This window comes from Notolepis coatsorum (assembly GCF_963971535.1).
Source record: "Notolepis coatsorum genome assembly, chromosome: 7".
Lineage (NCBI taxonomy): Eukaryota > Metazoa > Chordata > Actinopteri > Aulopiformes > Paralepididae > Notolepis > Notolepis coatsorum.
This window is the reverse complement of record NC_140171.1, coordinates 119117033-119141808: the sequence shown is the minus strand read 5'-3', so window position 1 is coordinate 119141808 and position 24776 is coordinate 119117033. Positions and strand designations below refer to the sequence as shown.

The window sequence follows — 24776 nt, the reverse complement described above, 5'->3', positions numbered from 1 at the left end:
GTCTTGGTGTCAAAGTCACAGACGCTTTCAAAAATGTATACTAGTAGTATTATAGGTTTATACTTTAAACTATGGGTTTTAAACTCAATAGAGCCCCATAGAGGCCCTGCCTGCTCTCTGGTTCTGGAAGGATTTTCTCTTTGGCCATAGCTTCTGGTGAAAGCAGTCACATAGATTTCTTTTGTGCTTGTAGAGGCCAGGAAACAGTGGTTAAAAAGTGATGTAGAACCTGTGTTGTAGTACTCGAGACCTGGACTGATTTTGAGGACTCCCGACTCGACTTGGACTTGAGCATTGATAACTCGGACTTGGACTTGTACTCGAGCATTGACTGCATTTGGACTAATGTATAACCATGGGTTTATAGTACTGTATGTTGCATAGTAGATTTATAACTATTCTTCATTTTCACGAGCGTTACGACCATAGAGAAAATTCTCCTGGTACCAGATGGTGGTGATCAGTGCAGATCTCCATTACCTTCTGAGATCTAACTTGCAGGTTTGTCAATGTCCCCTTCTTTAACACTGTTAAAATGGTTGACAAGAAAGACTTGTGGTTTTGATCACAGTCGTAATGTATATATAGATGGTGCAATCCTCTGACAATCTGATAAACATTCATTAAAAACATCCCTCAAGAGCCGAGTTGGCACCTTAACCCCCTCACTACCACACTACAGACGGTTAACCCTTTCACTACCACACTACAGCCGGTTAAAGGGTTAACCCTTTGTCGTGTGGCAGTGAAAGGGTTAACCTTCTGTAGTGTCACAGTGAAAGGGTTAACCCTTTGATATAGTGGTAGTGTAAGGGTTAACAGCCGTTGGGGTCCCCAAAGGATAATGTAGTGGGGCCAGCAAGCTAAGTCTGTTGCTTACGCACACAACTGGGGTCCCCCGCCATACCGTCTATGGATCAGTCACCCAATACTATCTCATGAGGGGACTTTACGGCCTGGGGAAGGTCTCCTAAAGGTTGATTTACTGGCACTGACTGATGTGGTGAGGAAAGCTGCTGCCACTCAATGGAGAAAGGAAGGAAACACCTGCTCATCTGAGAAGGAGAATTAGGTACAGTATGTGCCATCATTTAAAAAAAATTATTAACAATATAAAGCCACAGAAAGTTATGTTGCTTATATCTGGGGCTAAAGAACATTACAACTTTGAATGGGGGGTTCTATTAGACACAGAACTTTGAAAATCATTTGGATTTGATATAGACCTGGAAGTCACGTGGTTATGGACACTTTACCACAGGCATTTCTCAAGGTGGAGGGTTTATATGGTTCCACCTATTCAATTGCTCTAACAATTGAATCTACTTGTTTCCATGGTAACTACTACGGTCCCCATAAGGCCTTGGCATTTGAAGACCAGTTGCGAGCGAACACTGCAGAGCTGAGGGGACGACGATCAAAATATCAAAACAACTGACAGAATACACTATTGGAATCACTCGTGATTACCTGATTTATTTACTTTTTAACGTTAAGTTTTCATGTTTTGAGCATTTTATTCATAGCTACAAAAAAAACAAAGATGGGGCCGAATTCTGCACACAAAAAAAACAGTAGTTGTAACTCTTGTGATTGGTCGAAGTTTGCAGAGGCATATGGGTACTGTAGTAGTTACCATGGAAACTAGTAAATATTACGATATAGACCACCGCAACACTTCCGGGATTCTGAAATCAGGGAGGAGATAGCGGGGGGAGCAAATTAATGAATGTGGATGAGAGCCTTGATGGCTTGAGTGGTTGCAGCTACGGCTGTGTGGGTGCTAGAGACATGATCCAATAGACTTTTATGCGCCTGAGTCTCCTGAACACGGCGCGACCAATTCCAAATAGATCAGAACTACACAGACACATTCTCTCAAAGATGAAGTTAAAACATTTACATTCATTGGTTGTAACAGTATAAGAATTAAATAATGTATACCTCCGTCAAAGATTATGAATCTACACAATACAGTTTGGCTGTAATACTTCTATTCTAATACTTGATCTTCAATGGGAGCTACAATGGGGGGAACCTCATTCCCTAGGTTTATAGGCCTACAAGAATCTTGCATTGTAAACAAATAATGCAATAGTTTTTTTTCTGGCTTGCAAAGCTAGTATGAGCCTGTGGTGTGGAGTAGCCTGATGCTGAAGGTATAGTTCCCAATGTATTAACGTCATTGTTTTCCAGACGCAATCATTGCTATTGCTATGTCATTGCTATCATTGCTATGCTACAGAACGGCACTCCCGAGAACCAAGTTTCATAACTCGCAGGCAAAAACGCAGAATCACGCGCCTTTTTTCGTCTCCTTCCTCTCCAGACACACACCGTTCCAAAAATGTCAGTTCCACGACATTTCAGTTCAGTGTAGGCACAAGTAATCTCATAATACACAGTAAATAATGTGCTGTGCTTTTTGAAACGCAATGTTGCATGGAGTTCTTTTAACTTTCATTAGTGTAAACTTGATTTCCCCTTTGCGCCCTTCCCCTCACTGCGTGGTGCAATCCGGTGCGTGAGAGAGTATGTTCGTACAACGAGTCTTGGGATGGCTTTTGCTAATCTAAATAAAGCATATCTGCACACTATGTGTGTCACACCAAATGTTTATGTAACACATACATGTGTTAATGGATCTGGTGTTGACATGGTTTTGAATGGTGACCAAGGACAGTATGGTGTATTGGACCAGCTGTAACAGCAATACAGACTCATTTCTGACTTTGTACAGTATATAGCACTTGTAACTTGTTTTTAGTTTCCGTTAGCTTGCAATATAGTTGCTATTCGATCCGCAGAGACAACTGTACATCGACTTACAAGGCCAGTAATCACATACCTGGCGAGAAGGTATATTTCAGCTTTAGATAACAGAATAGCCACCTACATTAACACATTGGCGACCGCTGGGATGCGTCTAATATAGTGGTTGAGGACCAGCTTTTGTAAACAGACCGGTGTCTTTTTGTACAGCTAAATCTATACTTTATAGTATTGCTATCTGTCCATTCTCATTGTCAATTGAGTTCATAAACCGTCCCTTCAAAATGGCTTAAAGAAAAAAAAATGCATCAATAGGTTGTCATTTTATAGCGCCGTGAATATAAGCATTATAGCGGATTTTGTCTCGTATATTTTCTGGAAGGCTAGTTATAGGGCTAATAGCTGCTAACGTTATATTCAACGGCATTTCCATTTTACATATGCTAAAGAAATAACTCAAACTGCATATCATCGGGACTGTCCCAATGCATGTATGCATCAGAGGGGGGGGCGGGGGATGTCGTTTATTATTATTGATTACCAATAACAGTGGTCATGTAACTAGCCACATACGCTGCTCGGCTGGTTGCGTATCGTAGCAAGCTCTGATCCGGCTGTAATTTATGTGAAAAAGATCTTACCATGAGCCGGTGAGATACCCGCGAGCATTTCCCCGTTATCGATCGGCATCTGGTAGATCGATATGTCCATTGGCTGATGATAAATCCCCTTATTCCATGGTGAAATCTGCGATTCGAAACGTAATCCACGGTACAAGATGCTGATTCAGAATCCGGGTACTGAAAATCTCCATTGAAAGGAAAAAAAAAAGTCATCCATTCGCCCACAGGGCATACTGCAGTGGAGCGATGGCGCCCCTAAGAGGATCTGGCCGGTATTGCACGTTCACAATTTCACAGACTAGGGAATATATGCAGTGCCGCTCCGCGACCTTGACCCGGTTATTAAAATGGAATAAAAGCAATAACAACTTGCCACGGCTTTATACGTGATTCTGTCCTCAACGCATGGATTCGAAACCCGTATTTATACGTGGTCGGGCGGCAAAGTGTTAAGTACATGTATATTTCAAAACATATTATTGTGGGTGTGCTGGAATAGGAAGGGCTCATGTCTTTAAACTTTTCATAAATGTGTTTAATGTGTCTGATGACCCATTGTGTCCGTCCATCTACGTCTGTTTTGAATTGTTTTTCAATGAGTATCCGTTTGTCGGATGAGGCTGATAGTGTCAGTTTCCGCCAGTTTTGTATCGGGTTTTATTTTTTTTTGATAACGTTCGGACAGAATTCACTTCTTGGAACTGATGGATACATTTCCGTCCATTTGTTTTGGCTAACGAGGACACCCTTTGTAAGCCACGTTGTTGTTTCTGCAAATGCACGATTACGTTAGGCTGTAATTTGAAGACAAACCAATGGACAGCATCACTCGCCGTCCCCGTTTTATGAAGGACGAGCGTGGTCGCTCCCCAAGAATAACGTGTTCTTTGTGTTGTGTTCAACCAAATATAATTGAGTTGATAAGGTATCTTTGAATTAAATGTTGTAATTCTAACATGCAGACCAGTCACAAATACTAAGCCCTGATTGGCAGACAGGACCAGGGCCCTCATTCATCAACCCGATTTACGCACAGATTTGTGCTTATCCTGTGCGTACGACCATTTCTAAGCAAAGAGTGGGATTCATCAATTTCAACTTGAACTTGACTCCGTGCTTACGTGTACGCACAGCTCGGACCACACTTAGCTGACGCCCAGTGGTAGAATATCGTTACTACGCATAAGCGCTCCTCAGTTCTGCATTAGTTTTAAGGCGGAAATAAAGACACTGGCGTGTGTTCTGTATGACCCCCGTAATTCATTATAGTTCATTGTAAAATAGCAACAGTAGTTCAAAACCCTATAAACCCTATAAATAGCATTTGGAATAATAGATCTTTCTCTCAGAATGAATGCAGCATGGTTCATATAGCGTTATCGGAATATACGGGGTGTAGGCTACTGACTGACTTGATTGAAAAGTTTATTAACAGATTGCAGAATGGGTACAGTACAGTACAGCTCAGTACATACAATTGTTAAGGGGATGCAGACCAGAGAGAGACTTTCGTCTTGTTTACATCAGGGTCCCCCATTTTCAATTCATCATAAATCATAAAGCTCAACTCGTTATTATTTTGCGCACAGACCGCAGAAACACGGGAACGTTTTGATTATATTTAAAAGGCTTTACGTTAAACGAAACAAGTGGAATTTCGAAGCTGTAAGCAGAATACAAGTCATATGAACACCCACGATAGTGTTCTTCCCCCTTTGTACTGTATAAGAAAGAATAGAAAACGCATTGCAATGACACCAGATAGTGGACAGACTATGTATATGATGGGATTCAAGTTCGCGTTTTTGTTGATCATAGGCATGCTGTCAGAGTATGATATCCTAATCAAACATTCTAGAACATTTGTCGTCACAGATCATGTCCTAATAGAACAGGGGTCGGGAACCTATGGCTCGCGAGCCATATATGGCTCTTCTGGTGACAGCATATGGCTCCCCGAAATTTGTGAGTAATTTTTTTTTTTTTTTTTTTTTTTAATACTTGTGATATTTCTTAATAATACTGTGTCATTTTAAAGTAAACAGAAATTAGTTTTGAAGATACAGCTAATAGTATCTGTAGCTGAAGATATAGCGAGCAGAGCTGGCGAGGGAACACAAGTGGACAGAAATAAAAAATCTTCAACCTGAAGACCAGCTGATTCTTAAAACTTGGAACGAGCTTCCTGTGACATACCACACAATGCAGCGTGAGTATTGCCGTATTGACCATGTTTGGCTCTACATATGCATGTGGGCAGTCATTCTCGCATATGAGGAACATTAAGACCAACCTACGCTCACGTTTAACTGATGGAAGCCTCAACGCCTGCATGAAGCTCAATCTCACCACGTGTGAACCAGATTACAAGGCCATCAGCAAAACCATGCAGCACCAGAAGTCGCATTAAAAGTAAGACATATTTAATTTATTATATGTTAAAAATACTATATGGCTCTCAATGAAATATATTTAGAAATATTTGGCTTTTATGGCTCTCCCAGTCAAAAAGGTTCCTGACCCCTGTAATAGAACATAGGCTATGGCATGGTCCATCGTGATATTGTGTGGACTGTTATTACTGTACCGGTACCACCCATTGTGACAACAGCCTTGTGAGTCCCGCACACAAACATGATGGAATTCAAGTTCATGTATTGAAAGGCAGGCTACATCATACATGCAGTGAGATTCATTGTTCTTGTATATGCTCTCGTATTATTGTTTATATAGGCTACCCAATACTGACATCAAAATAGATTGTAGTATGCCTCTAGAAATCATATGCAGCAGGTAGAAAATTGACGGGAGATCCATCGCGATTTGGAATAAAATTGAGGAGAACTTTAATCCCTGGGTATTAATCAAACAACACGGGAAAAGGCAGTCATATTCCAGCGCGGTCTTTATTAGTGTTTGCGCTGCCCAGGCAGCAATGGTTAATAGATATCATATCCGACATCACCGTAAGTGTACACGTCTGTCAGCCTGTCTCATGACACGCTTCCCTCGGCTTAGTCCATTTTTCCACATTTCATGGGGGTATTCCATTACCGTATATGGTTAATCGGGGCGGTTCTGGTATGCAAATACTTAAAACAGTGCACGAGCTCAAACGTAGGATCAAAGTCATATTCATCATGACAGGTGTGCGTAGAACCTGCGTACGCACGTGTGGTGAATCCCGTTTATTTTGTGCGTACACTGATTCTACATTCTGTGCTTACGTGTGGAAATAGAACATGTTCTACGTCCACGTTGATGAATGAGGGCCCAGGCCTCCCAATTCAGATGATACAAAATGCTGATTGGGGACATTTCATAGGGTTGGGTTGTTGAAGTACAAACTCAATGAGACTGGAATGATTGAAACTGTTTTAGGGAGGACTGCCAAGCAGGACCAAGTCTAGTTCAATGTGTTCAATGGAAATAATCTGTGAACACATCTGTGAACAAAGTTGGTTTACACTAAAGGTGCTCCCATAGTCGAGCGGACCGTACACGGAGCAGACTCCCGTGGACTCAAAGCGGATCCAAAGGGTACTCAAAGCAGACCCAAAGTGCGAAGCTCCAATTTTCTAATGCGCGGACGTCCGCGCCGCTGACTTGGTGTCACACAAAACAAATATTTCATGGCAGTTTTACACACTTCATTTAGAAAAGCCATTCAAACATCTCAAGCCCTACTCTCTCTTGGCACGGAGCGAGTGGTCAGAGTAAAATGCAGATCGGCGTCACATTAAATGCAGTTCGATGTCAACCAAAACGCAGAGCAGCATTTTGTGTGACACCAAGTCAGCGGCGCGGACGTGACTGGTCTGCATGTTAGAATTACAACATTTAATTCAAAGAAACTATGGTATTCAAAGATACATCATAGAATGTTATCTCCATTTCCAATATTTCGAAATAAAACTGGTGCTTTTATTTCATGCAATGAGTGTTTGTCATTTCAGCACCACGCGCTGTCCACCTCAAGCCTATACGGTACATTGCATCTCGCTGCCTTAAACCTGTTATTCAAGTGTGTAAAACTGCCCGTTTTATTATCGAAATATTGGAAACGGAGATAACATACTCTTTATTTTGACATCGGATGACGACGACATGACAGAAGTTGAACAGCGTGGGACATTTTTTGTAAACTGGCGCGAGACATGTAGGAAATTGGTCCGCGGAGGTCCGCTCGACTATGAAATCTCAAAGAGTCCAGCAGACCTCCGATGAGTCTAGTCCGTGTACAGTCCGCTCGACTATGGGAGCACCTTTAGGATGGTGGTAATGAGGCAAACAACAGAGAAACATAACACAAACACACAAGGATGGATGGAGGGGGATAAGAGAAGGCAGTGGAGAAGAGATGAGTCTTGAGGCAGGATTGAAACACTGTGAGGGACTCTGAGTCTCTAATGTCTTGGGGGAGAGAGTTCCAGAACCTGGGAGCTGCCCTGGAGAAGAGCTCTGTCCCCAAAGCTGCAAGGGTTGGATTTGGGGGTGGAGAGAAGAGACTGGTTGGTGAAGGGCTTTGCAGGTGAAGACCAGACAGCAAATCAAACAGGTCAGGTGTGTTAGCATGCTAGGCGAATGCTAATCTCAGCCCCAAGTGCACAGGAGGAGCTCCCTAACAACAGACACAGCTGTAGTCCTGCTATTCCCAGACGGGGAACATTCGACACCGGTGGGCTCCAGTTTCACCAACTTATAATAAGCTTGTTTGGATGCCAGAGGCACATTGCCACTGGGCCTGGCAAGATGGTAGTTGGATGCTCCACATTCTTCCGCTTCACCCTAGAGTGATGGGACCATGATGCCTACGTAAACAACAGTAGCCCGGTCATAACCTATTTACCAGAGTACTCCGGTGATATTCCAAATGCAAACCAGTAGCACTGGTATCAAACACAGACAGTTTAAAATGTTTAGCAAAAAAATACGTAACTTCAGCTTACTGAATCAGTTGTTCTCAACCTGAGGGTTGAGGACCCCGCAGGGGGTCATGAGATGATTGTGTGTGTGTGTGTGTGTGTGTGTGTGGTTATTTACTTGTGAAATAATGGACATTTGAAGTCTAGAGCCCTCCTCCAATTACTAATCATTAATATTAATATATTAATAATTCAAGTTGAATAGCCTGAAACGGGAAAATCAAAATAGTTTCCTGTCAAACGTCCGTATTCTGCCTGTGCTTGAAGTTGTTGTTGGAACGCAAATAGGCATCCCTTTGATTTTAGGGGCCACCAAATAATTAAGCATGAAACCGCCCAGGCCATCGGTGTGACTATGTGTAGGCACTAGGGCTGACCTTCAAAGCTTTTTTGGCCTTCGAAGCTTCGGGGCCGAGATTCGATTTTAATTCGAAGCTTCCGAGATAAAAAAATAAAAAAATAATAATAATAATATTTTTTTTCTTTTTTCTTTTTCTTATGTTGTGGGACTTGTACAGCACTTTGGTCAACTTTGTTGTTTTTAACAAGAACGGCGAAAGTCGTTTTTGCCCGCCATGCGTTGAACGCCAACAACGGCGTAAATCGTTTTTGGGATCAATATTTTTTTCCCCGCCATGGCATTCATAATTCATCCAGCCTCCATCCGGACTGTAGCGGCACCCTGTATGAGATTGCAATGCCTCAATACCGCCGCCTGGTGGATGGTCGGGCGAGTTACACTCTCGCCAAAACCGGAAGTGGCGATCGGTGCGTCGAGGAAATCCCTCCGGCAGTCATATCTTGTTACGTGACTCCAGACAAACACTCGGGTGCATGGGATCGCTTTCGAAATGCAATAATCTATATGATTTCGGCGTTTATTGCGCCATACAAACCGGAAATGGATCTAGGAGATCGGGGTCAAATAATTGGGATATTTTTCCTCCAGTCTCATCGGCGAACGGTAAGAGGACACTAATGTTATTTTCAGGCCGATTGTTTATTCATTTCACTGCAAACCATCTGCTCAACATATCAACCCATACTAAATGAATGAATGAATGAATTATTTTATTTCGAATGTTTACAAATAAATAAACAACTACTCTTCTCTGTGGAATGTCTGAGAACCTGATTCTGGCTATGACCCCCCCCTCTGCTTGTCTGACTACCCTGCTACTCGCCTACTCCCTGGACTGTCTGGGAACCAGACCCCGGTCACGATCCCCTGCTTGTCTGACTACCCTGCTACTCGCCTACTCCCTGGAGAACCCGACCCCAGGCACGATCCCCTGCTTGTCTGACTACCCTGCTACTCGCCTACTCCCTGGAGAACCCGACCCCCGGTCACGATCCCCTGCTTGTCTGACTACCCTGCTACTCGCCTACTCCCTGGAGAACCCGACCCCGGTCACGATCCCGTGCTTGTCTGACTACCCATCTATGCGCCAACTCCCTGGACTGTCTGAGAACCTGGTTACCGTATTCTCCCTTTTTCTAATAAATATACCAACTGGGTTTTCTGATTCAACATCGTCTCTGCCTGTTTGTATCTGCACCTGGGTTCTGGCTATAGTACTGTTACAGTTTCACTGTGTTGCGAGGCAGCTAATGCTAACTGTGTAGCCAGATAGCTTTGCAATAGCTCCATGCCCTGGCCACAGTGAGCTCTGGAGATCCGACATGAGGCTCTCAACTATCAGCCTTGACCTAGGAAACATGGGCCCTGTTTCTTCCACTCTGCTATGACATGCCGTGTTCCACGTTTAGTATACACCACGCCAAAACTCTAAAGTATAAAGCTACATAAGGAGCAGTGTGGCCGCTAGCAAGGCTTTAGATTCTCATGCGCGGAACAGACAAGCGTGCTTTTAAGCAGCTGGGGCAGCTTTTTGTGAGAAGTGACAGCGGGATAATGTGGATACGGTGATGATTTCGGGAAATTAATAAGTAAATCAATACTGCTAAAACGAAAACAAATGCAATGTTTTCAGGAAACCCTACACTGGTTCTGGACACAAACATTTAAAATAAATAAATACATAAATAAGCTTAAATCAGAGGTGTATTTAGGGGAGAAGCTCTCACCTGGTGACGGCCTCCATGCTCCCGGAGGAGCTGACGTCAGCATGACCGTCATCACCGGGGGGCTGGAGGAGGACTGGCGTGTCGGGGGGTTCCTGCTGTTCCGTGGGCGGAGGAGGAGGAGGAGTCATCTCCATCATCTCCGGGCCGGGCCACCTTCGCTCTGAGGGCATGGGCAGGGGTCTCACTACGGGCAGCCCGGCAGAGGGGCTGGGACAGGGCGCGGTGTCACTCATGCCCTTCCTCACCTGTTGGTCAGACAAAGAGGAGGGTGAGCGACGAGTGAGGCTGGAAACCAGAGAAGTCATGGGAGGTAACAGGATACCTGCTGCTGCTAGCACTGCTGCATCGGTGTATGTGTGTAAACACACACACACACACACACACACACACACACACACACACACACACACACACACACACACACAAAGTGATTGTGTACACACACACATTTCTGTATTGGTAATTGGTATGTCCTCATACACAGAGGTACAGAAGTGTAGACTTGTTGTACCACACACACACGCACACGCACACACACCAGCAACCTTTGCTCAGGTTACTATAAAACATGCAGTGGAGGATCTTCTAGGGCGTGGCAGGAGGCTACCTGAACGGAGGGAGGGAGACAGAGGTGAGCCTGTAAAAGGAAAGGGTTACACTCATGTTTGTCTTACCGTGCTCAGCCTGAGACGGTAGAATTGGTGCGAGTTGCCGACTGCCGTGTAGAAGAACCTCAACCTAACCACGGCAACGTTATGGAACATAACCCCTGCATTTTTACCAAGTGTTTTCCACGCGCATGTTTCAAGTGTGCAAGAGTAGCAAAGCAGTCGAAAGTTGGCATCAAATAAAGTAGTAACTATAGACTATTTATAACTATTGAGTCTATATATAAAGTTAGAGATGAGTGGAGGCAAGAAATATGTATAAACGTATATTAATTAATATTGAGCTTAAGGTTTTTATCTAACGTATGTATGCAGGTAAGTATGTACTGTATGCAGGATGGCCCAAGTTAGGTCAGAAAATAGTACCTGTTAATAATCTGTTCATCTGGTTGAAAGACCCACAATAACTGGCGGGTCAAGCTCTCCTCTTCTGCGGTGTGGCAGACTGAAACTGCACTATCAAACGGGTTTGGAGCAAACAGCTAAAGTATCGACAATGGGCAAAGCCAATAATAACACACACACAAAGCTTGTCTCTAGCCCTAAGTCTATAGCTTACAGTATGCTTGCATTACCAGGCGTCATTACCCGCCTGCCTCCAACAATTACCAATGGAACATCTCCATTTGGCACTGTACCTAATGGATTTGTCTCAAATCCATGAATGCTGCCTCCATGTTCAGTTGTTCACAGTGCTCAACTCTGTTAATGGTGCATCTCTGGGAACATAATGGCTCCATATGCTTCTCTGGCCCCACAATATGGATTTTGCCGCTTAGAGCAGAGTGAGTGGCCTGGCTCAAATCTGCCAGCCACAGTATGGCATGGGAAAGACTGGGGGCAAAACAGGAAACGGGACACAAGCGGATAATGTGGATACGGTGAAGATTTTGGGAAATTAATAAGTAAATCAATACTGTTAAAACAAAAAACAAATGCAATGTTTTCAAAGTCCACTCTCACTTTGTTCCCATCCATACGGTCAGAAATATAAACGCAAACACCAACTGGCACCAAGACGGCAGCTACTGTGCGTGTTAATCATACAGCGTTAAGTAGGACATTTGGAAATATGGCAGATGGCTAAACTGCCTCACTGACCAGAGAGGGAAATAACCTGGTTTCTAAATAAAGGATTAGCATTTTTGAAAGTTTGTGATATAAAACTCAACACATAGCCAAGGGCGGCCAAAGAAAACATTACCCTATGATTTGACCTGGTTACGTTTTATAATATACAACTATACCAGACCTTGAACCTGGCCTTTCAACAAAACCTCCTTGTTAGGTGTATACTATAGACCTCGTAGTGAAAGCTCTGTGGAAAGTTAAACATATCTTGATATTTCTTTAGAGCTTGTGAACACATTACCTGTTGGTATTTTCTTTAGAGCTTGTGAACACATTACCTGTTGGTATTTGTAGAGCTTGTGAACACATTACCTGTTGGTATTTTCTTTAGAGCTTGTGAACACATTACCTGTTGGTATTTTCTTTAGAGCTTGTGAACACATTACCTGTTGGTATTTTCTTTAGAGCTTGTGAACACATTACCTGTTGGTATTTGTAGAGCTTGTGAACACATTACCTGTTGGTATTTTCTTTAGAGCTTGTGAACACATTACCTGTGTAGCTGCAACAGTGTCCCAACATTTGACGTAAACAGGACAAAGGACTAGCACACACACACACACACACGCTCCGATATACAATAATTCAATAATGTGAAATAGCTAAAGAATACTTAACTGTACACAACTATGGCCACACATTATGTTCATACACGCCTAATCTACCAACTAATTAAAATAAATGTGATAACATAATGATGTTGTTGCATATCCATAGACCCTTGTTATAAGGCGAGTGTATTTTCAGAGCCGGCTTCTTTCCCCCATTTGTTCCAATGGAAACGCTGTGCCACAGTGCTGTGTTCCAGACAGAGCTCAGAATGTGTTCAGTTGAAAATTGTAAAACTTTTAAGCAAAAGAGTGCCACGCCTCTAATGGGTTTTCAACCTAGTCGCCTAACAACAACAGCAACCATGGCCAGCGCCTCTGAGCTGCCGGCTGAAAAAGAGCTTGGTCATGGTTTCAAATTAACCCTGTGTAGGTAGGTATGCATTCAAAATAAGGTCCCTTTTTGTCAAAGAATGCACACCTTTTACTGGCAGATCTGCAGAGAGATGCATCCATGGGTTTTATGGCTGTCAAAGCTGATTTGCAACTGGGTTACAGAAGCATATCTCCTGTTCCTCCATAACCAGAGCTGAACCGAAGACAGATATGTTTGATTTACAGCCCTGCAGTGCTTTAAACCTCTATAAAAGGATCTCTATACTATACAAACACTGTCCGATCCCATATCTCACACCTTCCCCTCCCTGCACCGCTCACAGTGCTCATTATACAGCTGGTGTGTGCGCGCGCGCGTGCGTGTGTGTGTGTGTGTGTGTGTGTGTGTGTGTGTGTAACCCTGGTATGTGTGCATACTGTATATGGTGTAAAAGTGTGCATGCGGTGCCATCAGTCAGCTCACCTGTCTCATAATAAGTAGGGCAGCCTCCAGTGTAGGGCAGGACAATATGTCCATACTTATCAAAGTAGCATCCCTCAGTGTTTTTGTAGCGAGAGATTTTGTTTATGTTGTGACAATTTTGTTTGTTTAGTCAAAAAATCGACAATAAAAAAAAATAGCAAACATTAACACATTAACCCATCGCCAGGTCTTTATTCAATGGATATAGTTTTAGACTGCGACATTTGCGAGTGCTTAAAATATATCTTATATTATATCTATGGGTCTAATAACGGCGTCAACTGTCAGTGAGTTGCTTCCAGGCAACATGCCCAAAACAGATTTTTCATCCGTACATTTCCGTTTTATACCGTTTTGAATAGAGTATGGTTTGGGTGCTTTTGAGTAATTCCAGGAAAAAGACGAGAAAAAGGCATTTTAGTGTAATCCAGTCATCACGTTGTAATTTTTCAGCTGATTATCTAATCATCCTAAAATCAACGCTAGATTATCATTATTATATCTTGTCGTGCATACATGAAATGGCCATCGTAGTGGGGCGCTCGCCCCCCCCCCCCACCGCAGTCAACGGTAATAAGCACATACACCTACACACAGATAGCTTTGATTGCGGTAGAAATAAATATCAGATCAACGCAAGGTTTCATATATAGTGTTCTTACCTTGTCTTTGATGTAATGCAAAAAAAAGAATCCAATTATCTGATTGCCATTCCAGTTATCCACAGTGATCATGTCCCCGACATTACCAAGCGTTACACATGGACGGGGGGGGGCGGGGTTAATATTCACATTGGTCGTTGTAAGCCCCTGGCAAGCCCCTGGCTCGCCTGAGTATTTAAACCCGGCCCGCACGGCTCAGATCGGCTCATAAAACACACCAGCCCATTTTCAATGGGATGCAATAGCTCCGCAAGGCAGTAGAGGGCGGTGTTGACCGTCTGCCAGCTCAGACACATTCACCAGGGTATACAGAGGCTGCAGACATGAATTATGAATAGATATAGCGAATAAACGAAATAACGATCCCAAAAACGAGTTAACTCGTTTCTGGCGCTGAACGCATGGCGGGCAATAATGAGTATACTCGTTTTTGGCGCCGAACCATTTAAGTAAAAATATATATATATATATTCTAAAATATATAAAATGTTTATTATGCTGTCGTCGTCCTATATGATGAATGTCAATTGGATAACGTGTAACCCCCCCCCGGATATCAATATATGTATATGATATATTCCAATAGTCCGTGTGAATGACTATTGACCTAAAAGATGCACTTCTAATTTTACTCACCTCACCCCACTTATTGATTGGCAATAAAAAATAGCAGGCCAGGGGATCTATGATCATAATTTGGTGCATGTCACTACATCGAAAACAGATTTCCAGGCAGGCAACACAGATATTAAGGTTAATATTAAACAGTGTTCATTAATTCATAGTTACAGTATGTCTATGACCATTATCCCATTCAGTGCCAACCACGAGATTAGTCGGGTTAACTCACCATGCGTTGAGTGCCAAGACCCGAGAAAACTCGGGTTTTAATCGTTATTTCTTTTATTAGCAATATCCATACATTTTTCATCCATCCAGCCTGACGTTATCATTGGGAATGGGTCTGAGGTCGAAAAGGGCAAATACCGCCGCCTATCGTCTCCCGGATGGTATTGCACATCATTGGATTGGATTGGGTGGGACTGTGCATCAGAAAAAAACTCCGGTCCGGGGTTTCCCTTCTCGGGCAAGCAGTAGCTGTTACCACATTCACTGGGGAGGCTCGGAGCAGCGTCGATTATATGTTTTGGTGCTATAACGTTGGATCAATAAACACGATCAATATTTGGAATGGCGATCAGGAATTGGATTAATCTTTTTGCAGAACATCTGATGTGAGGTAAGGACTCTATTTTACCAGTCTTGGATTAATCAGATGTTTTTTTCTCCGCCATCGCAGCATGTGTGTGTGTGTGCGTAACGTTAGCGCTGACCATGGCATGGATAATCGATTTTTCAGCCCGCTTCTTTAGCGTGCATAAGTACACATATACTATCGATAATCTAGCGTTTATTTGAAAACTATTCATAAATCAGCAGAAAAATTACAACGTGTTTTGTGTATTCCACTAAAGAGCTATTATTGCGGAATTTCTCTGGAATTACTAGACATCTCCAAAACTATACTCGTATTCAAAACGGTATAAAACGGAAATGCACCAATGAAAAAACTATCCGTTTCGTACATGTTGACTGCAAGCAAGTCATTGATAAGCGACAGGTGTATTAGACCCATAGCCATAATTTAATATATAGTTTAAGCGTTCGCAAATTCCCCCGTCCTCCCATTGACTTCAGTGTTGGCACGCTAGCCCTAATATGGTCATAAGGGCGTGGCTCTGAATGAGTTAAAGCTGCAGTGGGCAACTTCAGAGAAATTTGCAAGAGTGAGTTTACCTGCCCAGCAGAAACAGAGCGTGCTCTGCATCACTTTTCAAGCTTGTGCATGAGTAACAAAGGTTTTCCAGACTCCCAGAGGCACCCGCGACTTCAACCTGCCAAGTGGTGTTCCCAGGGTTGCTCAATTTCAGCTGGGCAGGTAATCTCACTCAGAATCTCAGAAATGATCTACTGCAGCTTTAAGATGTAAGAAGCATCGGAATAGAACTGAGGTTTTCAATTAAATTCCTATAGTAAGAACCACAATTAGCCCTTTTCATTTTAAACATATCAACTGATACGTGTGCAGGTGTTATTATTGTTTCAACTCACGATTTCCTGAACTGGTGACATCAATAAGCACACAGTCTTATCTCTGGAGATTAGTTATTGCTGTTGGTTATGGTTTAAAGGTGACAACGATAACATTCTAAAAGGACCCAAGGACCCGAGGAAGTTCAGGCTGCCGAGGACCATGATGGCCCGGTTTTACACCTCCATTATCCAGTCCATCCTCACCTTCTCCATCGTCACCTGGTTCCCTGCAGCCACGGTCAGGGACAAGGCCAAGCTGCAGTCTGAATCTGAATCTGAAGTGTATTTCCTGTAGACGGTTTCACTGGAATTCCGTTGCTAGGGAACCGTTTGGACCCTAATGAATTTCCGACAGGGTCCTTTTAGAATCTTATCATTGTCACCTTGAAACTGTCGACACGTTGCTTGTGGAAGCAGATAAACAACTAACCCATATGCATTTCTTAAGCATAACTGTGTAGCTGTACACATAATAAGAAACAACATGGTAGGGCAGTTAAAGGAGCTAAGAATAAGTTACATACAATATCATTGACTTTCCAGGGACGGCAAACACCCTTCATCAGCAAGAAGCTATTTTCCCCTTTACCAAGCAAATCATACTGTTGGCTCAATCAGCATTTCCATTATCTCCACTGCCTCCAGTGTTGACGCGTTTCAGGGAGGTAATCTTGGTTCAGGAGCCGCATAAAAAAAAAACAGCCACAGCAAGATACTTTCAGCCGTCAATCGTTATGTGCGGGTAGGCCTATCTAACAAGCTCAGAGGAATGAGTTGACTTCCACAGTTAATGCACGTCAATATCCATATGTCTGCGTTCTACCTGTGAATGTAGCTACCTACAGTAAGTCATCAAATAAACTGGAAGGTTTTTGCAGCATAAAAGCTAGCTCTATAATTTGACCCTTCCCTTGTCCCCTCGTGAAAAAAGTGAGGGGTTTTGTTACAGGGCGACTGTTACACGGAAAGCAACCGCTGGTGGTTACAACACAAGACAGCTAATAATTAAATTTTTTATATAATAATAAAAAAATTAAGAAAATTCTAAAGATTACAATTACAACTTCATTCATTACCAAATATCATATTTCTGTTATTATTATCATCAACATTATTAGTAGTAGGGACAACTTTCAATTCATAACAACATCAACAACAACAACAACAACAACAACAACAACAACTCCTCAATGCAACAGGAAGAGCATACCACAGCTCCCGTTTTTGTCAGTTACTGCAAATGAGTGTGTTGTGGTTTCCTCCAACAGATGTCCTTTATCAAATCAAGTAAGCCATGTGACGCAGAGTGGAGTGCTGCTGTGCTCTGTGACCTCAGTGTTCAACGCCAGGCGATATGAACAGATAAGAAGCCATGAGTCTTTTGCCGGCCGAGGGGGAAACTGAAACCAGGGCAATCGAAGGTGGCAACATTGGGCTCCCAGGGCTTTAGTCCCCAATGTTTTTTGAATAGCTCTGAATCTTTCTGACAAAGATTTATAATCATAATCAGGTTTCTGCTGCCTGTGTGTGGAGAGACTGACACCAGGGACACACTGCCAGCAGAACGGCTGCCAGCAGAACGGCTGCCTCACTGAACAGCTACCTCGCCGAACGGCTGCCTCACTGAACAGCTACCTCGCTGAACGGCTACGGCTAACACCGGCCTGGCTGTTCACACCAGAAGCATACTTCTCTTTACATACAGGCGCAGTAGGGGTAAATCCTCCAGGATCTTGTGTGTGTCCACGTATCTCGGGCTATGAATGTCCAACCATTTAGTCATGAAAGGTTTGTCTACATTGGTAATAGTACAACAAGACCTTGAGAGGGAGAGAGAGAGAGAGAGAGAGAGAGAGAGAGAGAGAGAGAGAGAGAGAGAGACCGTGCACAGCTCTGCCTCTACTAAACAGACTGGCTAATCAGACGCAGATGTTCTTTCATGGCTTTAGGGTAGAATCTAACTTCCAGTTTAGCAATACTAGCTTACATGCATCATCTGGCCATATTGAGCTGTATTGGGATAGAATTAGTGGACTTGAGGAACCGAACACATTGATATCAGTCGCCTCGTTGTTAGGCGTCCCGGTGTGAGCGTGTGAGTCATGTGGATCTGTGCTTGTGTCCCCACAGCTGTGCTGCATCGCCGTGGGGCGAAGAAACAACAACTATAGGCCTACTGTACCTTCCTCTTCCTCTGCGCCGCTGTGGGATGCTTGCCGGATGATTGGTTCAAGGTGTCTGCGTTGTCTGCTGGAGCGTGTGGTGGTGCCTATAAGAACATGTACAGAGAGTAATCAGAGAAGAGTGAGATTCAATTATAAATTGCCATACGTCACATAATACACCGTAGTTAGCTGCTGCAAAAACAACCGTTTCACACTATGCACACACTCATTAAACAAACACTCACCTCAACACTCACTTTAAACACACCACCATATTTTATCTATTTATTAAAGAGATTTGCACTACATCCATACCTCATTTTGGCATTTAAAAAAAAAGAAAATTTGTACCTCATTGTCTGCATTTTTACTTCATTGTACTTAGGTTGTACTTTAGTTTGTATATTGTATATTTGTATAGTGTTGGGACTTTATTCCGCTTTTACTTACTTTTTTTTTACTGTATAAAGCACAGTATCAGGGGCTCATACAGAACCAAGCATTTCACTGTAATGTACATGTACTACACATCTACGTGACAAATAAAAACAAACTTGAACTTGAAACTATGACTGAATGACAGTAACACCATAATCACCGACATAACGTAGACTCTGGGCGTTCACTAACACCCAGCCTGCTCACAATGTTCTGAACAAGAGCATGCTTTTATGGCAATAAAGAAATGAACTGCCTGAAGATCATTTGCCATTTTTTTTTTTTAATTATCTGTCAAGTTGAATCCCCACCCGTTCCATAACAACTTGGCATTAGACGGCCCACACAATCTGTCTCAGCAAGCTGTGCCAAGCTCCACTGTCACATGGTGGGTGGGGAAGGCTTTACTGTGGAGAGACAAACGAGTGGGCATGCTTATGGATTGGTAAAAATGCCTCTAAATTGTAAATTACTATGGTATACTACTATTATTATGGAATCAGATTTTTTTTATTAATCACTGCCAATTGGCTTGATGTCCAATACATTATTGGTGTCGATATATCCCTTGTTGTTATGTTTTTGAGTTACTTGGGAAATCTATTATCAAATCTGGTGATCATTATGAATTGAAAATGGGGGACCCTGATGTAAACAAGACGAAAGTATTTCTGTGGTCTGCATCCCCATAACAATTGTGTGTATTGAGCCGTACTGTATTGTACCCATTCTGCAATCTGTTAATAATTTTTTTTTTTTTTTTACTTATTTCTTTTTTATTTCTTTTTGATTTACAAACATACTGGTACAAAATACACATACAAAATGTACAATACTATTAAACAGACAGAAACAATAAAGAAAAAATTATAATATCAAAAAGAAAACTGAAATAAAAGACAGGGTGTGACATGGGTTCATTGGTCATTTCTATCTTTACATTTTTTATTTACATTTCAATTTATTTTCTTGTTTCCTTTTCATCCTTCTGTGATGTCGTTCCTCTTCTTCCTATATTCCTCCCACTTTTCCCATTTTGACTCAAATGTCTCCTCTTGCAGCCTCAGCATATGCGTGATTCTCTCCATTTCCTGTATCCCCTCTATTATCTCTGTCCATTGTTCCTTCGTTGGTGCTTCTACCCTGTACCACAGCTTAGTCAGTGCTTTCTTGACTGCTACTAATAGTATCTTAATCAAATATTTGTCTTCTCCCTGAATGTCTTTCTGTGACAAGTTTCCTAGGTATAGTACCTGTCTGGGGTATTTCATATCCTACTATTTCATTTATTATCTCTCCTATCTCTTCCCAATAGTTTCTTATTTTCTGACATCCCCAGAATATGTGTGTGTGGTTCGCTACTTCTTGTCCACATTTTCTCCAACATGGTTTCTGTGCTGGTGTGTAATTGCCCTGTATTTCTGGCGTTATAAAGAATCTAATTATGTTTTTCCACCCAAACTCCCTCCATATCCTTGATCCTGTGGTTGATTGTTGTATCTTACATGTGTTATACCATTCCTCCTCTGTTATCTCTATTTCTAATTCTTTCTCCCACTTTTCTTTTATATACAAGGTTGTAATTTCCTTACTGTCCATTATTGCCTGATATAGTGCTGATATACCCTTCCTTCCTTCATATGATTTTACCATTATCTTAATTACCCCATTCTGTTCTTTGTCTCTGTCTTGTTTTATTTCTTTGTTATAGTAATCTCTAATCTGTAAATATATAAAGTGGTCTCTATTCTCTAGTCCGAATCTTTCTTTACATTTTTGTAGAGTCTGCATCTCCCCTCCTTCTATCATTGTACATATTGCTGTTATCCCCCCCCCCCCCCCCCCCCGTTCCCATCTTTTGAACCCATGGTTGTCTATCCCTGGTTTGAATTTGTTGTCGTGTGTTATCCATCTCAGTATCTTGGATTCTTTTTCTAGCTTGTATTTCTTTACTATTGTGTTCCATATGTTACAAGATATAAGATAAGATACAAGTTAATACAATTTTCAATCAATCAAATCTATTTGTGGTCTAATTGGCTACTGTATATGGCCAACTGTCATAAACAACAATCACCTATGATATTGAGTAGGGGTGTGGGGAAGAATATCTGTGATATTTTGCATCGCAATATTATATTGATACATTGAGGCCAAGTATCGATATATATATATACTTTTTCTTTTGCTTGACAATCCCATTTTACTGCAATAAATATGATTGGAATGAGGTGAACAGACTGAAAACATTATCTTATTAGATCAAATAGATATTTTTTAATTTCAGATTAAACAAACTTTTCCGTTGGGGATATAAGTTGCAGTTGAAAAAAGGTAATAAATCGCAATATTATAGTATTGTGACTCTAGTATCATATAATATTGTATTGTGGGGGGGCCTCTGGTGATTCCACTAACTCACTCAACAGTAATTCAGTAACTCTACTCACTCCTGGGTTAGCCACTCTGCCGCTGGTGATTCCACTAACTCACTCAACAGTAATTCAGTAACTCACTCCTGGGTTAGCCACTCTGCCTCTGGTGATTCCACTAACTCACTCAACAGTAATTCAGTAACTCACTCCTGGGTTAGCCACTCTGCTGCTGGTGATTCCACTAACTCACTCAACAGTAATTCAGTAACTCACTCCTGGGTTAGACACTCTGCCTCTGGTGATTCCACTAACTCACTCAACAGTAATTCAGTAACTCACTCCTGGGTTAGCCACTCTGCCGCTGGTGATTCCACTAACTCACTCAACAGTAATTCAGTAACTCACTCCTGGGTTAGCCACTCTGCCGCTGGTGATTCCACTAACTCACTCAACAGTAATTCAGTAACTCACTCCTGGGTTAGCCACTCTGCCGCTGGTGATTCCACTAACTCACTCAACAGTAATTCAGTAACTCACTCCTGGGTTAGCCACTCTGCCGCTGGTGATTCCACTAACTCACTCAACAGTAATTCAGTAACTCACTCCTGGGTTAGCCACTCTGCCGCTGGTGATTCCACTAACTCACTCAACAGTAATTCAGTAACTCACTCCTGGGTTAGCCACTCTGCCGCTGGTGATTCCACTAACTCACTCAACAGTAATTCAGTAACTCACTCCTGGGTTAGCCACTCTGCCGCTGGTGATTCCACTAACTGACTCGACAGTAATTCAGTAACTCTACTCACTCCTGGGTTAGCCACTCTGCCTCTAGTGGAGGCTCACAGGAAATGTGCTTTGTGTAAAGCGCTTTGCATCTACGACACTGCGTGTCCTTGTTCTAGTATGGGTGGCGCCAGTGGGAATTGAACCACTAACCCCGGCAGTATTAGTGCCATGTTCTACACATTGAGGTCAGTACACAGTAAACACAGTAAAGCTCTAGAATGTAAACAGTGCCCTGCTATTATTATTAATGCACAATATACTGAAGAGTATAACAACCTGAAGAGTATAACAACCCAGTGGCTCAGGAGGTAGAGCAGTCGTCTGGTAATCTGAAGGTTCCTAGTTCAATTCCTGCTCCTCCCTTGAGCACGACACTTAACCCTTAACTGCCCTTAAATGGGTGAATGTGAGGCATACATTGTAAAGCACTTTGGATAAAAGCTTTATATAAATGCAGCCCATTTACCATAACCCAATAGGTCACACTTGAGCTCATAACATTCAAGTTTCCGGGCTCTGAACTGAGACACACAGTTGATAATCATAATAAGGAAACTGATAATAATTTGTGATCCATAATGACATATATTACTATTGATGAGAAAGGAGTGGGAAGATTGTGGAGGGTGTAATTATTAATAATTATAAATTATTAGTATGCTATCCAGTGTTTCCCCTGAAAAAAGATTCAACAGCAGTGCTGTGCTGCACGCACTCTGCCGGAATCCATATTTGTGCATGCGCACGTGCCGCCGGAATCCATATTAGCGCACGCTGCCATATAAATAACTTAAAACTACCTTAGAATTGTTCGAGATATATTCATGTTTATGTTCATGGAGTCATGTGCGTGTGAATTTGCTAGGATATTTTTGGTGTGTCTGCACACACTAGAAGTGCTCTGGAGGCCCAGGTAGCTGCATATTTGTACACTGCAAAAAAAGAAATCTTATTAGGTGAAAATATCTTGTATTTGGTACAATAAGTCCAATATTGAGTAGAATTATCTTGAATTATCTCATTCCACAGATCATTTTGCTTATTTCTTTTTCTTGATTTTGGTCAATTTAATCTTGTTTTAAGAAAATGTAAATTTTGTTTTCTTAAAACAAGATTAAATTGACAAAAATCAGAAAAAAGCTAAATTATCTGTCAGTGGGATAAGATAACTCAAGATAATTCTACTCAATATAGACTTATTGTACCAAATACAAGATATGTTCACTTGATATAAAAAATATTTGCAGTGTAGTTGTAATCAAAGTACACTATTTGTATTGAACATAGATATACGGTAGATGATTTAATAGATAATATAAATACTAACATACTAACTGTCTAACATACACAAATCATAACACTACAACAGCACTTTACACCTAAGAAGTCTCAGTGGCATAGGCTACATTCTGCCTTAGAGCATTTCATTTTCCTGGGCTTTTGAAAGAAAAAAAACTGGTAGGGGGCCCATTGATGCTGAGACTAGGGCTGCACGATTTTGGGAAATAATCTACCGTACTTTTCGGACTATAAGCCGCGGCTTTTTCCCCCATTTTTCGACCCTGTATAACGGTGCGGCTTATATGTGGACAAAACCCGAAAATCGAAATATTGCTTTTTTTACTGCATTGAAATGTTATTTATCTGTTCCCTTACTTGCTAAACTTAATACAACTTGTAAATGAGTTAATGTTATTTGTCCGACAGTATTGTGTCCCAATGGGAGTCATTCTCTGTAGAGGTGGGAACTTAAAGCTCAAGATAAGAACGGCCATGCACCACCACTCACAGAATCGAGAAAGAGCAATCAATCTGTCAAACCTTTCCGTGTCCGGGCCGGGTGAGGTTTCCCGTGTTGAGTCAAATTAAGCCGCAGGCTCCACTCCTTACATATGGTAATTAAACATTAAAACACATGCGGCTTATAGTCGAGTGCGGCTTATATATGTACACATCATTCAATTTAGCTGCTGCGGCTTATAGTCAGGTGCGGCTTATAGTGCGAAAAGTACGGTAATTGCGATTTTTCGGACAGATATTGCGATTGCGATTAAATTTGCAATTATAATTATAATTTTTTTTAAGCAGCCCCACAGAGGTTTATTGTAAAATGCGGCTTGCATCTGGCCTACACTGTGGGTCTGTTCGGGACACCGAGTCTGAAATGTTTTCTTTTTACCTGGGAATCAATACCGGTACCCAACGGTACCTTTTTTTCTGTACTTTACTCTCCCTCTCTGAAGTCTAAACTTCACAACACACAATCTAAAACCCCTTATCTCCCTCTCCCAAACCGTTCCTGCAACAATAACAACAACTTGCAAAGGAGATCTTGTATCTCAATGGGACTTCCTGGTTAAATAAATTGTAAAAAATTAAGAATGAAATAATAAAAAAATTGCGGTTTTCTTTTTTTGGCGATTTGATAATTGCATCATTTCAAATCACGATTTCGATTTAAAATCGATTAATCGTTCAGCCCTAGCTGAAACGCATACAAGCGGCCAGATGGTCTCCCTGCAGCCTGTTCCTCAGGCCAGTCTTTTACATTAAGCACCCCCTACAGCCCAAATGAAAATAAATAAATTTTTTTTTAATATATTTCTTTTAATAGTCTAGTTCATAGCAGCGGCGGTCCTAAT

At 41.9% G+C, this 24776-nt stretch overlaps 1 protein-coding gene across 3 annotated transcripts in view; it reads right to left on the bottom strand.

Annotated features, from left to right (window-relative positions):
* fam13a (family with sequence similarity 13 member A) overlaps window positions 1–24776 on the bottom strand; it is a 259712-nt gene that overhangs the window by 109291 nt on the left and 125645 nt on the right. For all 3 annotated transcript variants that reach the window (XM_084319360.1, XM_084319361.1, XM_084319362.1), the window contains exons 7-8: window positions 18553–18639; window positions 10409–10653 (exon numbers count right to left, since the gene is read on the bottom strand). In XM_084319360.1, coding sequence (XP_084175486.1) covers window positions 10409–10653; window positions 18553–18639 — 332 coding nt within the window. The remainder of the gene's footprint in view (window positions 1–10408; window positions 10654–18552; window positions 18640–24776) is intronic.